This window comes from Bombyx mori, chromosome 24, assembly GCF_030269925.1.
Source record: "Bombyx mori chromosome 24, ASM3026992v2".
In the NCBI taxonomy this organism is placed as follows: domain Eukaryota; kingdom Metazoa; phylum Arthropoda; class Insecta; order Lepidoptera; family Bombycidae; genus Bombyx; species Bombyx mori.
Window position 1 is genome coordinate 16,326,926 of NC_085130.1, and position 17,796 is coordinate 16,344,721.

General features: G+C 39.4%; 1 protein-coding gene across 3 annotated transcripts; it reads right to left on the reverse strand.

Moving 5' to 3' along the window:
• Window positions 1-1,437: 1,437 nt before the first annotated feature.
• Window positions 1,438-16,891, reverse strand: LOC101745037 (cytoplasmic dynein 2 intermediate chain 1). 3 transcript variants are annotated; one of them, XR_009976543.1, is made up of 13 exons: window positions 16,656-16,890; window positions 14,191-14,943; window positions 13,621-13,828; window positions 12,607-12,784; window positions 11,208-12,152; window positions 10,171-10,333; window positions 8,805-8,951; window positions 7,297-7,765; window positions 5,106-5,235; window positions 3,905-4,013; window positions 2,935-3,096; window positions 2,160-2,267; window positions 1,438-1,563 (listed from the first exon to the last, which is right to left on the reverse strand). XR_009976543.1 is itself a non-coding variant. In XM_038020095.2 (12 exons), exons 2-12 carry the CDS (start codon window positions 14,929-14,931, stop codon window positions 1,459-1,461), a joined length of 3,357 nt encoding a protein of 1,118 aa, XP_037876023.1. In that variant the 5' UTR covers window positions 14,932-14,943; window positions 16,656-16,890; the 3' UTR covers window positions 1,438-1,458. The 3 variants fall into 3 exon arrangements, 2 of the variants coding, with proteins under 2 accessions (XP_037876023.1, XP_062531838.1); XM_038020095.2 differs by lacking the exon at window positions 2,160-2,267; XM_062675854.1 differs by having other exon boundaries at window positions 1,438-3,096; window positions 16,656-16,891.
• Between the last annotated feature and the right edge of the window lie 905 nt (window positions 16,892-17,796).

Below are 17,796 nucleotides of genomic sequence, written 5' to 3' on the forward strand. Positions count from 1 at the left end.
CCTGTGCAGACTCACAAGAGGTCCTACCACCAGTAAAAAAACCTTAGAATATTTCTGCATAGTGTGGAATCCTTATTATGAGATATACAAGAAACGATTGGAAAGTGTCTAGAAAGGGTTTCTATGGAATTAATCTTACATCTACAATCTGGGTAGGAAGTTACCCAGCTATGAAGATAGACTTCGCCACTTTAATTTAGACTCTAGAAGGAAACTAATGGGGGGTTTATTTCTACTTTGAAAATCGGCGTGACACGATAATCCTGTTATCGTGGCGTACTGTTCAAAGCACTGCTTTGTTAGGGCTGGTGTTAATAAATTCTCTCAGATTGAGTCCGTGAGCTCACCCACATGTCTGACAGAAGCTAGGATAGCCCTATATCAGCGAATAGGTAGGGAACAAAATAGTATAAAGATCCGTCCTTCAAACCGAAATGCATTAATGCTTCGCGGTAGAATTAGGCAGGGACCTTACCCGTGTGGACTTTTTTTCATATTTTTATACCTACTCTAGTAGGGCGAGTAGGAGAGCTCACGGGGTTGAAACTGAAGTAATTGCTAACACTAAAGCTTAATTCTCTACGACAAGCGGCCATGGTGGAAACTTCCATTGGAGTTCCCATGATGATGAGACATGACGTCACAATAAAATATGGTTATCTCACTGAAATAGGAAAGCAATATACGCGGCAAAAAGAGACCCAGTTATTATAGTATATTCCCGCGTGGGTAATAATAAGTCTAGGGCTAGGATTTCCTGTAATATAGTACTGTAGGGACCAAACACTTTTTTTCTTTTTTTCCTACCTAGGCTGACAGCCTTGAGAGGCTATTTCAATTTCGCCTTGACGTGTAGGTGAGCTCACGGGGCTCAAACTTGACGACGTTGCTAACACTGGCCCTAGCAAGAGCAGTGCTTTGCAGAATCTACCACCAGATCGGAAACGCGACCCACTGAAAAGATACAGCGAGATACTCAGTGGGCTGTGTCTGTGGTTTAATTTACTTGCCTAGCCCTTCATTGCAAGTGGCGGGTTCGACGAGAACGATGAACGGACTAGACGTCCCCTAGCATCAGTTAAGTACGGTAATTTCAATTCTTTGCGTATTAACTTAAAGTAGTAACGGACGTCAATCGTGAACATGTGTCGCCTTTTTTTTTATTGCCCTTGTAGGCAGACGAGCATACGGCCCACCTTAAGGTGAGTGGTTACCGTCGCCTATGGACTTCAGCAATGCCAGGGGCAGAGCCAAGCCGCTGCCTACCTACCGCATACATATTATTTTTAGAAAAAACTGATTTACTTACCCATCTGCGGGATTCGAACACCGGCTATAGTAGTTTTATCCTTTCTGCCACGACAACTTTCATGTTACAACTAAAATAAATACAACTAACAGTTGATATTCGAAAGATAAAAAAAAAAACAAAATCAATTATTCAAAAAATCATTTAATTCACAGCAGAGCGACGTATTTGTTGAAAATCTTCATATTCTCGTCACTTGGCGTATCACTCTTTAGCTTGTGCAATTGAATGCTACCTTCGTGTGTTAATAAGGCCTGAAACAAATTGTCGAATCAATTTAGTACGTACGGACCAATATAATAGGTATTGTTTTCAAAATATTTGTTTTAAACCTACTTGAGTGAGTGACCTTAACCCACGGAATAGTTATTTATCTATTCCGTGCCTTAACCCAACGGTAGATGTGTTTTTGTATAAATTTTATAATCACAAATTGTTAGTCACAAAGCTTACTAAATACTTTTTGGACTTTTTGGCGGGAACGCGAGGAGTGAAGGTGTGTGATTTGTTTTATTTTGTCTATTTAGTGTTTCTTCGGGTTTGAATGCGTAATAACGGTGGCTTATTAATTGTTTAATATCTGTAAAAGTGCACAAATGTGGGAAAATGAAACCAAGCCTCTGGACATAACTTCTCGAGATCCTCCAAAAAGTCCACTGAAAAAATCTCGGTAAATGACCACCATTTTACTGAGATTATAATTCATCGTATTCATCGGAGCATCTCATTTCATTTAATTTCATCCCAGTTGATTAATGTCTCAAATTAATCATCTTCATTTCATTTCATCATTTTTCATAAAAATAAGAATATAAATTAATATAAAACATGACTTAAAGGTCTTAGTTACCAGGTCATAAAATCCCTTAAAAAAATCAATACTTTTTCTTTATTTCTTTTCTTCCTTTGATTGTTTCGATGTATATCAGGCTATTTGGTCTAAGCGACATTATTGGCACTATACAAGAGAGTTATTTAAAGTTTATACATAGGTAATTTGGAAAAATATCGTAACAAAAAAAAAAACTTCAGATATTTGAATGGGGCTAATATAATTGAAGTTCAATTAAAAATCAAACTATTGATGTTAATATCAAATAAAACGCACATTAAATTACAAAGATAAATGTCGCGTATTAAGCGAAATGTCGCTTTTTATTTAATTGCTTAGGTGGGTGGACGAGCTCACAGCCCACGTGATGTTAAGTGGTTACTGGAGCCCATAGACATCTACGACGTAAATGCGCCACCCACCTTGAAATATAAGTTCTAAGGGCTCATGTATAGTTACAACGGCTGCCCCACCCCTCAAACCGAAACGCATTACTGCTTCACGGCAGAAATAGGCGGGGTGGTGGTACCTACCCGTGCGGGCTCAGATGAGATCCTACCACCAGTAGTTACGCAAATTATAAATTTGCGGGCTTAATTTTTATTGCATGATGTTATTCCTTCACCGTGGAAGTCAATCGTGAACATTTGTTAAGTACGTATTTCATTAGAAAAATTGGTACCCGCCTGCGGGATTCGAACACGGGTGCATCGTTACATACCAATGCACCGGACGTCTTATCCTTTAGGCCGCGACGACTAAACCTCACCTCACCTCTTTGGACTGTACTCACCAAACTATTTTGACCGCCAGCTATAGACCTACATTTTTCCGTTGACACTTTCCCGTAGATGTCACTGGTGGTCAGATCCCAGGCGACGACGCTTCCGTCCTTTAGAAGCGCGAAAATTTGACAGGGGTTCGAAGGCGGCCATATTAGTGACGTCACCGACATCTAGGAAATAGGGTTGCCAGCTCAAGCATTATTGCGTTACGTAACAAAATTAATTTTTAACTAATAAGTACTTATTAACCATGATTTTTTTATTGACCTTATGAAATACGTACTTAACAAATGTTCACGATTGATTTCCACGGTGAAGGAATTGTAATAAAATAAAAAACCCGCAAAATTATAATTTGCGTAATTACTGGTGGTAGGACCTCTTGTGAGTCCGCGCGGGTAGGTACCACCATCCCGCCTATTATTGCCGTGAAGCAGTAATGTGTTTCGGTTTGAAGAGCGGGGCATCTGCTGCAACTATACTTGAGACCTTAGAATTTATATCTCAAGGTGGGTGGCGCATTTACGTTGTAGATGTCTATGGGCTCCAGTAACCACTTAACACCAGGTGGGCTGTGAGCTCATCTACCCATCTAAGCAATAACAATAAAATATATCCATTAATGGTAAGCGTCTTATCAAAAATTCATTCATAGTTCGTTTCCCGAGATATTATCTGCCACGGTCATACCACCCGGTTCTAGAGTGAGGTATCTCTCGATCACTATAAAGTTCTTCCTCAGTGGTAATTACGATTTGACCGCGCGCTTGCACTTTTTTTTTCTGGCCCGTGTAGGCAGACGAGCATACGGCCCACCTGATGGTGAGTGGTTACCGTCGCCCATGGACTTCAGCAATGCCAGGGGCAGAGCCAAGCCGCTGCCTACCTACTTCAATCGCTTCACTGCCATTAGTATAACTTGAAGGTCGAAACCCTTAAACTCGTAAAAAGAGGGAGCGTGGGGATCGTAATACAAACCATTCCAGCATCACAGCCGAACACCGCTGGGGCTGCGACGCTGCTGATGTACCTGCCCTTGCTATCCGACCGACACCTCTCAGTCGGTTCTCGAGCCGGAGAAATATTTCTGCGTGAAACAACTACGTCAATCGATATTTAATTCTACGTAGACGAGTGTGATGGCAGACTTAATGCTTAAGGCGTTCTCTAGCGGTCTACCAGAGGTAGCTTCGAGTACGACATAAGACATAAGAGATCATCATCATTCACCTGCTGTCGATGCACGGACATCGACGATCGCGCGGCGCGGACGCCGGGAGGAGGACAGCGGCGCGGGGTATGTGAGACCGGCTTCGTCACCGGCTTCGTCACTTCGTGAAGCAACGCCACCCGCGACACTTACTAAAACCTTTTTTTTTTTCGGGTATAGGGCCGAACCTCCTACGAGGTCCCCGCGCAAAAGGGGCGCGTGGGGTATGTGAGACTCAACGATCTGCATGGTGTTGTGAGCAGACCGCGGACCCAAGGATCTTACTAACACCTTTTTTTTTTTAAGATGCCCTTCTCCCAGTCGCCTTTTTTTTTTGGTGTCGACGTAACATGTTTTCTCCTTCCACACTCTTCTATTTTTTTTTTATTGCCCTTGTAGACAAACGAGCCTACGGCCCACCTGATGGTGAGTGGTTACCGACGCCCATGGACTTCAGCAATGCCAGGGGCAGAGCCAAGCCGCTGCCTACCGAAAAAACTTTCTTCGCTCACTCCCCTCTTACACATATCGTCTTTCACGCAATCCATTCATTTCTTCTTAGGTCTACCTATTCCTCTATATCCTTCCCCATTAATAATTAACGCTCTCTTACCAACCTCATTTTCATTTCGTCTCATCACATTATATCCATACCATCCCAAACGCGCACTCAACTCTCTGTCTCTCTCAACTTGTCTGTCACATGTGCCACTTTCAGACATTCAAGACATAAGAGATAACATAAGCAATAAGGCATGAGACATGAGACAGGAGACATGATGCATTATACATGAGACATGGGGCATGAGGCACGGGACATGAGACATGAGACACGGTAAATGAGGTATGAGATTGAGATACGACTCCTGAGAATTGAGACACCAGACCCCAGACATTAGACATTTATATACTTTACGACAAATCTAAAACAAATAATTACACATCTAACTATTTCACCCATTTGTTTACCTGCAGTCCAATGTGAGCAGAACCCTGTTTTCCAGTAACGAACAAAGGTTTACAGTTCCCGACTCAGTGGACGCCATGAAGTACGGCAGCGCCGGGGCGACTTGCACATTGGTCACTAACGACTTATCGTCTGAACACAAAAAAGTATTGACGGATATTAAAATTATATATAAATAGTGGAGACGTACAAAGTATACAACTCATTTTCTTAAAAGTTATAGTTTTTACTGGTTGTAGGACCTCTTATGAGTCCGCGCGGGTAGGTACCACCACCCCGCCTATTTCTGCCGTGAAGCAGTAATGCGTTTCGGTTTGAAGGGTGGGGCAGCCGTTGTAACTATACTTGAGACCTTAGAACTTATATCTCAAGGTGGGTGGCGCATTTACGTTGTGGATGGCTATGGGCTCCAGTAACCACTTAACACCAGGTGGGCTGTGCGCTCGTCCACCGATTTAAGCAATAAAAAAAAAGTTAAATCCCTTCAATTCTAAAGGTGCAATACTATAGGCATATTAGCTGTACCCGTCCGCTTCGCTGGGCGTTTAAAATTAACATGATTATTTCTCACCCCCACAAAGATTCTCATCATTAACGCCCCCGCAACTGGTGTAGGGAGTCAAACACTCATATAAATATTAGCCTATACATTAAGTACATATATTTTCTACATGGATACCAAGTTTCAAGTCAATCAGATGCATGGTTCAATAGTTATAACGGAACATCCGTAAAAACCACTGTAGATTTATATATTAGTATAGATGGTATGAGACTTCAATAAATCGTAAATAGTTCCAACAATAACCCATGTTCCAACAACCACCTACCACCAAAACAGAGCCCATCCCTACTATCCGGAACCTCTGCGGTCACCCACATCACTATTTCTGGGATCTTTATTCCACCACGTACCAACCGGTTACTAGAATACTTCGATTTGTTTGCGATAACTAGACCATAGTCAGCAACGGCTATGGAGACGGCCCTATAGTAACTTTGTCCTTCACCCTTTGAACAGGAACCGTCGATATGGCGACTCTCAATTAATGCGTATAAAGTGTGAAGCGTCGGAATACCGACTATTGCGCAGTTTATTAGGTATTAGTTATCAACTTGTACGGACGTGTCTTATCGCCCGCACGTATATTAAGTTTTTAATAAGTCAATAACATTAATTATAAATAACCATTTAAAATTATTTTGCTATGAATTTATCATTAATTTTTTTGTTTTTTTTTTAAGTTTAAGTTTTGATAAGGAACTTTTACTTTCAAAAATCTTTATGTAATTTCTGCAAAATATGTGAAAAGAAGGTAAACACCAAATGATTTAAAAAGCTTAACAATGGATAAAGTTGGGTAGTTTAAAAAACTTAAAGGAGGGTATAATTTAAAACCATTTGCCTTAATTTCGTTGACAAACTGTATTGCCTATTGAATAAATATTAGAGTTTCGTGGAGTTATTGGCGGGAACCCGAGGAGTGAAGTTGTGTGATTTGTTTTATTTTGTCTATTTGAGTCGTCTATTATCAAAGGTGGCAATCTGTGCATTTGGACAAAAAAAAATTATTGATATTTCAATACAGATTGATTTGAATATAATCGTCTCCTTCAAAGAATACGGTTCAAAACCTGCATTAAATAAAGGTTAATACTTAACCTGTTATTTATCTAAGATGTCGTTCAGAAGAGTTTTGTGACTGTCAATGGAATACAAAGTCAATAATTCGTTTTTCTGATTTACCAATAATTATCCAAAAGTCACATTGCCGGCTTTGATAATAGTCGACTCATTTAGTGTTTCTTCAGGTTTAAATGTGTAATGACGGTGGTTTATTAACTGTTTAGTATCTGTGAAAGTGCACAAATGTGGGAAAATGAAACAAAGCCGCTGGACGTAACTTCTCGGGGTCCTCCACTAAGTCCACTAAAAAAATCACCGTAAATGACCACCATTTTACTGAGATTATATTTCATCCCAATATATCATTTCACTTCATTTAATTTCATCCCAGTTGATTAATGTCTCAAATTAATCATCTTCATTTCATTTCATTTATCTCTATATTAATCATTTTTCATAAAAATAAGAGTATAAATTAAAATAAGACATGATTTAAAGGTCTTAGTTACCAGGTCATAAAATCCAATAAAAAAGATAATTATATAATAGTTTCGTTCGACACTTACTTGTCACACGAAATCTTCTAACTTTAACACCGCCAACGCTCTTCTTACAACTCAATACCTCGCCAACATTTTTGGCTACCAAATAATGATCGATGTTGCCAACATTAACAATCTTCAAATCGTAACAAATCATACTCTCCCATATAGTAGGAGTCCTTTTATCGGCTGGCAACACTGTGTTACTTTTAGCGCGCGTAACGTCACATTCGAACTTCTTGGCCGTGTTTGGGCGCGAAAATTCGATTCTCTCTCGCCGCCTCAACGTCAATCTACGTTTGGCTGCACACAAATCAAAGGCAACACCTTCTTCGATTGTCGAATCAATGTAATCCGACAGTAAAATCGTTTGAAACATTTCCAAGCTCGTTCGCGAACTGTAAGCTTTGCCGATGTCCGTAAAGCTGCTTTTATTTTTATCTCGGACTATCAGCCACACGCAAAGTTTGCCTGTGCGCTGAAGCACGATCGTCTGGAAGGGCCAAAAATGCAGAATTACTCTTGTGTGCGTGAGTCTGGATCAATTAATTACTCAGAGGAGTAAGTTTGACGTACTGCGTACTATGAAGAATCGGGAAGTCGCTTCTGACGTCACGTGGTTGACACAGCTCATAGACATATTAGAATGTGAACGCAGCCACACAAAATATTGTATAGTGATTACGCCAATATCATTTTGCAGATTTCATTACTAATGACACGATGTTGTGTTCCTTCTTCGGGAAAATAGGTTAAGTACGTATCTAATTTTAAAAATAATCGATAATATAATCGATAAATTAACTAATAACTGACTAATAGAATAGTCTCGTTAGATTGTTGATCGAGAAAAATAATCGATTACATATTTTTTGGCGGGAGTGCGAGGAGCGAAATCTTGGGAGTTATTTTATTTTCTATTTATTCAGATTTAACTTATGATGACCGTGGCTTATTAACCTTTTAGCGTCTGTGAGAGGGCACGAGTGTCGGGAAATGAAACAAGGTCGCCGAGACGTGACATCTTGGGCTCTTCCTAAAACTCCACTGGAGTCTCGCTTAACGCTTTGACTGTCGTGTAGGTCACCGGTGCCCTACGCGGCGCACTGAAGTAATTACCTCGATTTCTGTTACTAAGGCGCCTGGATTGCCTAAGTCTTTGCCTTCGTTTGTTTGTTAGTGTATGTATTAGTCTTTTAGGTATCTTAGAAATAGATTCATTGTCAGTGTTTTCGGATTCGTCTTTCCCAGTCTACTAGATATTCCGGCGCCTTAGTAACAAAAATCGACATAATGACTTCAGTGTGCCGCATAGGGTACCTTGACTTATATGGCAGTCAAGGCGTTAATATCCACCAATTTAAAAACACCTTATTTCGCCTCATCATAATTCATTTAATTTCATCCCAATTAATATTGTACACATTATAGATATTATTGAGATAGTGTGTTCGACTTTTATATATTCGGAGTGAAAATATCCCGCCAACACAAAGGACAAATAACAAACAAACCACAAACATTATCGCTACCTGTCCCAGGACTCTTCTTCCGTTCGCCTCTCGGGTCTCATGCGCGGTTAGCTCCAAGCCAATGATCCTGTCAGCGTTCTCCGCGCACGATAAGTTGAAAGCGCTGGTCGTGAACGCGCAGGCTTGCAAGGCACAAGGAATCGCTTCCTACAAAACAAGTGGCATAAATAAATCGATTTTACAACCCCACGAATTCGACGATAGACTAGACTTAGTGTTGGGAAAACGATAAGACAATTGAAGCACTCCAAAACTAATGGAATCGGTTTTTATTTTTAACACTATCACTTGTTTTCTACGCGGACTGGAGGGAAATATTCACACGTTTTCGTACCCACTGAGTTTCTCGCCGGATCTCCTCAGTGGGTCGCGTTTCCGATCCAGTGGTAGATTCTGCGAAACACGGCTCTTGCTTGGGCTAGTGTCAACAAATTCCTTCAGGTTACCTATTCGTTCGCTGACATAGCCTCTCAAGCCTACGAGCTTAGGTAGAAGGAAAAAATGTGATTTTTATTTGTTAGTAGTTTTTTTTTTTAAATAACCTCTTACGTATTTTTAATCAAGTTTGTTGAAGGCCAATTCATTGCAAGTTGCAATTTGCAAGTTGAAGGCCAATTCACCAAAAGTAGCCTCCGTCCTGAGAAGAACTGACAAGAAACTCAGCGCGCATATCTTTTTTTTAAATATTAGTTCTTTTTTTATATTACATTATTTTTTTAATATTCTTTTTTATCGATAACGAACAACTAGTAGAAAAATGTTATGTATACGGACAAGCACCGCAGTCTTGGATGTTTCGGCTGCTAAGCTGTAACGCGTTCTGTTTCGATGGACGAGATAAGTCGCTGTACGATACGCCACACAGTGATATCGTTGAGTCTCTGTGAGCACTTAGCAGCCTTTGAGTAGTGTGCTACTTCATGCCAACCATCAAAAATAAATAATATTTTAAAAAAACTAACAAAATACGCTTTTATAGAAAATCCAACTAAAAAATAGAAAATAAATTTTAAATAAAAAAAAGGGTAAGAAAAAATGATTTTATTGTCAAAAACAAAGCGTGGGGTGCTTTTCAGGATATTAACAAAATAACCCTTCTACTCATATCTGTTCATAAAATATTTATAACTACTGATACCATGTACCCCACGCTTTAAAAGCGTATTTTGTAAAAAAAAATAAACTATTATTTATTTTTAATTTTGTAGTTGAACTTTTTTTTTTATTTTTTTTTATTTTCATTTTTTTTTATTTTGAATTTCATCGGTCCCTAATAAGTACACCAAATTTCGAGTTAAGCTGACGTTTTGAAGGGGGTCAAAATCATGTTCAAGGATTACGTTCTCACTTTAACCTCAAGACATACCTGAGTGCTATCAATACTATCACTATTCAAATTTAATTCTCGATCTTTCTCAGTGGGAGTGATTTCGTCGATGGTTAGTTCTTTTAAATTAGTAGATTTTCGATCGCTGGCAACATCGCTTCGCCACGTAGGCTCTTCGGATAATTCCCAGAGATGTATTGAACTAAGTGGAAAAACAAAGACATATATTCGTAAGTTTTTTTTTATTGCTTGATGGGTTGTCCAGCTCACAGCCCACCTGGTGTTAAGTGGTTACCGGAGCCCATAGAAATCTACAAGGTAAATGCGCCAATCACCTTGAGATATAAGTTCTAAGGTCTCAGTATAGTTACAACGGCTCACAAAAGGTCCTACCACCAAAAATTACGCAAATTATAATTTTGCGGGTTTGATTTTTATTACACGTAGTTATTCCTTCACCGTGGAAGTCAATCGTGAACATTTGTTAAGTACGTATTTCATTAGAAAAGTTCTTACATGCCTGCGGGATTCGAACACCGGTGCATCGCTCAACACGAATGCACCGGACGCCTAATCATTTAGGCCACGAAGACCGGGGCAGGCCGAGGTATTGTGATGAGATTGGCATTTTTTTTTATGATGGCGTGTGCGATATTACACGTACTAATTTTGATGTTCACGACTGACTTCTACGGTGAAGGAATAACATTGTGTAATAAAAATCAAACCCCAAAATAAATTATAATTGCGTTATTACTGATGTTAGGACGTCTTGTGGGCCCGCACGGGTATGATCTACCACTCTGCCTATTTCTGCTGCGAAACACTATTGCGTTCCAGTTTGAAGGATGAGGTCGTTATATAGCTTAGAATTGGAATCATATCATAAGTAGATGACGGCATATAAGTTATTGATGTATATGAGATCCGGCAACTAAATAACAGGCAGTCCGTGCCCACGTTTAGCCGTCTAACCTATAAAAGAGTTAACATGTCACAGCTACAGTATACTATCAGATATTTCGTTGTCAATTTCATATTTTTACCAATACACAAACCTCACAAACTAAACTCACCCGTCTTCCAACGCTGCCACGAAAATACCATCGGTGTTGCCTTGAAACTGTCCCAGAATAATACCATCGATCGAAATTAGTATTTTAATGGGTTCGAATCTTGCAACACCGACGTCCCAAATACACAGAACACGTTTGTTGTTTAAATCTTTTCGACTGTGTACCGTCATGATTAAATTGCTTTTCGCTTTCGAATATATGATTTTCGTTACTTTTGATTGTACAATGAAGTTTAATCTATCATCGTCAACATTAAAATTAACCATAACGTATCCTTGGCTAAATGGCAATTTTGTATTTCTATTTAAATCAATCAATTCTCTTTTACCGGCGTTCTTATTAAGAGCGCTAAAAATTTTACTTTCGGTTCTCTTCAAAAATCTCCTCAAACGATTACGTTCGTAAACGATTCCTTTTAGTCTGCTTTCGTATTTTTCGTATGGCAACATTTCGCCGGTACCGACGCCATTCCTCTGTTCCAAATAAATCCTCAAAGGATTTCGTTTATAAACATCATCCATTTCGATCTCAACGTTGCTCGCATTAAAATCGTTAGATTTCGTCAAAAAACTAAACCTCGCCATATAATCTACTGTACATTCGCTGTATTTTCTAGAACAAACACTCGGGTACACGTATATATCGTTATACGTAAAATCCACAGGGTTCTGCGTCCATTTATGACTTAATAATATCTCATCGGTTTGTGTCTCTTGATTCGCGCCGTCATCAAAAGTCTGAGAGCTGTTCTGAGCGCGGCCGCTGCGACCAAAACTAGACATGTACTTTTCGTAGGCAATAGGTTTCGCTTCGAACAAAACATACGATACTTCGTGCAGACTGACCATGCCTAGTATATCGGCAGCGCGCCGTTTTAGCATCTCTAGAACGCGTCGCTTCCGTTTCCATTCCCTCGATCTAGTACCGAAATCTATAAAGTTTTGCCTGAAACAAAACGAAATTCAATAATAATGTTTCGATTTTATGGCTAGTGAAATGAAACATAACATTTTTAAATATTTTTGACGTAAAAACTTCTTAGGAATCTTTTTTTTTCCTGCCCAAGCTCATAGCCTTGAGAGGCTATGTCAGCGTAACCTTAACTAGTAGGTGAGCTCACGGGGCTCAAACCTGACGACGTTGCTAACACGAACCCTAGCCAGAGCCGTGCTTCGCAGAATCTACCACCGGATCGGAAACGCGACCCACTAAATCCAAAAAGCCAAATCGGTCCAGCCGTTCTCGAGTTTTAGCGAGACTAACGAACAGCAGTTCATTTATATATATATAAGATAGAATAGATAAGTACTATTATTGATCGAAGAATGGGAGAGCCGTACCCTCAATAATGAGGAGAATGACGCAAGGAGGAATAGAAAAATACGTGCATCAGTAATACCTATCAATGCATTCGTGGACGGTTCGCAAACTTGACACGGCGCTGGAAGAGCTCATCTCCTGGAAGCCCTCGTCGGTGAGGGACGGCTTTTTGTCGCTGTGATCTTCTGAATCCTCAACGATGAACTCCATGGTTGAAGCCTTGGCTTTGGCTGACCGATCTCGAAGATCATAGCTGCCTACGCACAAACACAGCTACCATATAATATGATCCGATATGTTAAGATGCAATGCTGTTTCGTTATTGCTATCGAGGAGCTTTTCGCCTGGAGCTTACCCCTCCAAAAGCTCGGTTTAGTGTTTTCATCGGCTTTCGCGAGACGTTGACTGATTTAAAACTACTTTTACGATTTGATATCCTATTTTTTATCGTCAATACATTATTTGTGAAATTTCAAGAATAATAAGCTCACAGTTTTCGTGGTCGCCGACTGTGATATTTCTTTTAATGCGGTCTTTTAGTAATTGAAAATTTGCCCAAATCAACTGTACTTTTTGCTTTTTGTCACTTAGAAACTTAGAAGCGTATTCATTTTCCTATTTCGGAAGACGTATACAATAATAGCGCAAAACTAAAATTAAATTTATACTATTTCTACCACAAGTAAAACATATACATTCAAACTAGGACGATAGAAGTAAGGAGCGCCATCTTGTTTATGGGAAAGTGTTTAAATAGTGTTACGGTGAACAAATAACACAGTGTAATAAAAATGAAACCCGCCAAAATTATGAGGTTTTTTTATTTATTTTTTATTGCCCTAGTAGGCAGACGAGCGTACGGCCTCACATTATGGTGAGTGGTTACCGTCGCCCATGGACTTAAGCAATGCCAGGGACAGAGCCAAGCCGCTGCCTACCGTTAAGTACTCTCCAAAAGCCTCGTGTGAAAAATTCATATTTGACTCCATACTTGATACTCCATATTTGATTCAATTAATGATAAGTCGCGACAAAATAATCTACTCATGTAGACAACATGATCAAACTGATATTAAAGCTTGTTAAAGCTCACCCGAATCCAACATGTTCTCTTCGTCTCTGACCTCCTTTGAGGTCGCGAGTCGGTCATGTCCAACCTCGTGATGAGGTTCGGTGTGATCGTCACTATCAGCTGAACTACCATCACCAGGCGGTGACGCATCACTGTGATACGACTCGAAATCCGATTCGTAGCTTTCAAAGTCATCTTCATAGCTTACCTCATCTTCGCTTGTTTTCTCCTTGAAATTTCAATTAAGCAAATCATCAAATGTGGACTTTATTGCATAGATGGGTGGACGAGCTCACAGCCCACCTGAAGTTAAGTGGTGACCGGTGCCGGTGTACATCTACAACGTAAATGCCGCCACCCACCTTGAGATATGAGTTCTAAGGTCTCCGTATAGTTACAACGGCTGCCCCACCCTTTAAATCGAAATGCATTACTGCTTCACGGCAGAAATAGGCAGGGTGGTGGTACCCACCCGCGCGGACTCACAAGAGGTCCTACCATCAGTAAAAGGTTCTATAATAATTGAAATTCCAAAATTCTAACGTCACGCACAGGTCCGTTTCAAGGACGCCAACTTTAAACTAAACTCACCTTTGATTCGCCGTCATCCAAACCCACAAAAAACGCTTTAGGCTGAGCGGTTAGCTTCTTCGATAGATTCCTCATCTCAGCGTTGTTATCAACAACGTCGGCCGTCAGTATTTTCACTTCATTCTCGTCTAAAGTTCGCGTTTTACTCCTTTGCCTTTCTTTGACGTTTTCCGGGACTGTAACGCGTTTTGTTGATCTCGCAACACTGCCTTCGTTTTTCAAACTGTCACTGTTAATCTTGAAAAGCCGGCCGATTTCCTTTTTGCTTGCAGCACTAGATTCTTCACGTTCCAATTTCGAACGGCCAACAATTGTGGTTCGTTTGTCGTCTAAAATTTTTCGTTTTTGGGTGACAGGTGAATTTGCTTTTAAAAAAGGTAATTCTTTTGATAATCTTGTAGTTCGTTTAGCTTCAGCGCTGGACTCTGCCGTTTTGTCGATGGAAGACTTACTGACAACGCTCACATTCGAAGTCGATTTCAATAAGTCTTTCATTGGAGATTCCTTTGTAGTTCTCGTTGTGTTCAGAGATTTTCTGGGCGCTTTAACGCTGCTTAGCGATGTTTGACTTTTTTGCGTATAAATATCGGCGGCGGTAGATTTCCGTTGGTAAGCTCTTGGTGTCGCAGCACCGTGATTATTTTTTTTTATTTTATCATCTGGCAACTTTTTCGCTGTTTCCGCCTCTCCGGATTTTTCTTTTTTAATTTTCTCCGTCGTCGTTTTCTTTTGAGCCTGCATTGTGGCGGCTCACTGAAATTTACAAGTCCTTTCAAAAAAACAAAATTCTATGATTGCATGTGTGATTGTTCTCTATGCGTCCCCATTAAGTCGTCGTGGCCTAACGGATAAGACGTCCGGTGCGTTCGTGTTGAGCGATGCACCGGTGTTCGAATCTCAGGCGGGTACCAATTTTTCTAATGAAATACGTACTCAACAAATTATGTTCACGATTGATTTCCACGGTGAAGGAATAACATCGTGTAATAAAAAATGAAAATTATTATTTGCGTAATTACTGGTGGTAGGACCTCTTGTGAGTCCGCGCGGGTGGGTACCACCACCCTGCCTATTTCCGTTGTGAAGCAGTAATGCGTTTCGGTTTGAAGGGTGGGGCAGCCGTTGTAACTACACTGAGACCTTAGAACTTATATCTCAAGGTGGGTGGCGCATTTACGTTGTAATGTCTATGGGCTCCAGTAACCACTTAACACCAGGTGGGCTGTGAGATCGTCCACCCATATAAGCAAAAAAAAGGCTTTCCGCGATAGCATCGCATGTTAGGGCGAAGCTGAAATAGCCTCTCAAAGCTATCAGCATAGGTAGGAAAAAAATAATATAAAACGGTCCTCATTACTTCTACTCACTTTAATTATAGGGCAAAGGACATTTGACACGCCCTGATTGGCGCTAACGACATCCTCAATGTTGCAAGCATATTTATGTAAAAGTTCCGATCGATAACATTCGGACCGAGCAAGTTAAGTCGCTCCATGGAAGGTCTTCGCTTAGCCCAGATAATTATACTAGTCAAATATATATTCCTTCCAAATGCTCTATCAATATCTTTTTCAGCCCACACACGTCCACAACTGGGCAATAATCGGTCCGCCGTAGCCTACATCCAGCTGATTCTTACGACCTTTACCAGTGTGCTTAATGCGAGTTTTTAACGTTTTCGATAGCGTAAGAGTTAACTCAAATTTGTATGCAGTTGGAAAAGTGCCCCTGGCGGCAAACGTAAGCAAACGTTCCAACTCCATACAAATTTAATACAATTAAAATAGTCGCACTAAGCACACAGGTAGTCCGTCCACTTTGTGAGAGACCGCGATCGCCGCCCGAGAACATTTCGACTCCATCAGACAATGAGACGTAGTTTATTAATAAATTAATTATTTAAAAAAACTAAAATAAATACTTAATATTTTAAAAAAACCAACAAAGTACGCTTTTATAGAAAATCCAACTAAAAAATAGAAAATAAATTTAAATAAATTTGAATTAAAAATAGTGTAAGAAAAATGATTTTATTGTCAAAAAAGCGTGGGGTGCTTTTCAGGATATTATCAAAATAACCCTTCTACTCATATCTGTTCATAAAATATAACTACTGATACCATGCACGTCACGCTTTTTTTACAATAAAATCATTTTTTCTTACACAATTTTTAATTCAAATTTATTTAAATTTATTTTCTATTTTTAGTTGGATTTTCTATAAAAGCGTATTTTGTTAGTTTTTTTAAACTATTATTTATTTTTCAGATTTTAGTTGAATTAAAATTTTTCAATTATTTTTTTAATTTAAAATTGTCCTCGGTCCCTAATAAGTATCCCAAATTTCGAGTTAATCCGACGTTTTGAAGGGGATCAAAATCATGTTCAAAGATTCCGTTACATACTAACATACGTCTGATGCTAATAAAAGCGCAATAAAAATGAATAATTCAAACTAAACTTACCTTGAAATAACAATTAAAATGATCCGCGAACAAAATTCCTTTCACTTATCTACAGTTAAATTGTGCTACTTAATTTTAAGTTTTATTCAATTATATAGATGATTAGTTATTGTAATGTAGATTGTGTAATTTTTATAATTCAACATTTTGTTTAGTTTACTTGCGTGGTGAGTTTTCATTGGGAACATAGATCACTTAGTAAAGGGTTGGGGTGTTGTGTTTATTTTGTTGCTATGGTAACCATTTTATGTTTTTTTTTCTTTTTTTTTTTTTTGACTGCTCATTCTGACAGGCAAAGAAAACAGCGCCAATATAACCAAATATTTTTTAAAACACAGAAGACTGTTGTATTAAAAGTAAAATGGAACTTAAATTACAGGTGGTAGTAAGTGTTAGATGAGGTGAAATAACCTCTTAGTAAAATAGTCGCAATGTACTAAATGTTCAATGAACTTTTTCGCCAAATCTAGTGGCCTATTATTTCATTCACAACCACTGTCACAGCATGTGTAAACTTGAACAAAATAAACGAATTATGACAAACAAAATAAAACGACGTTCATGCAACTTGACACATGACGTTCCCGCCAAATAGTATCTTTCTCAGAATCCAAAAGCAATTTACAGACTCGCAGGAATCGATCGAGTCATTTCATCGCCTGCCGAGCTCTTTTTTTATTGCCTAGATGGGTGAACGAGCTCACGGCCCACCTGATGTTAAGTGGGCACCGGAGCCCATAGACGTTTACAGCGTAAATACCGCCACCCACCTTGAGAGATGAATTCTAAGGTCCCAGTATAGATACAACGGCTGCCCCAAACTTAAAACCGAAACGAATCTGATGCTGGACGATTAACGGGGCTCAGACATTACAACGTAAATACTCTCAGATAAATAAACGAAGTCTCATTTTGGAACGAAGGTCCTTATGGGAGGATGCAGAGGGGCACCCTAACCGGGAAAAAACGTCCGTAGCGTAAGATTTTTATTATTTATGTAGTCTTAGTATGATGGCTATACAGTGTCTAATGTATAGTCTACGTGATTACAGTTGTTATTATTATACATATAAATAGCTATTTCGTTGTATATTATTATTATATTTTTTTTTAAAACACGCTATCACTGACTACATGCCAG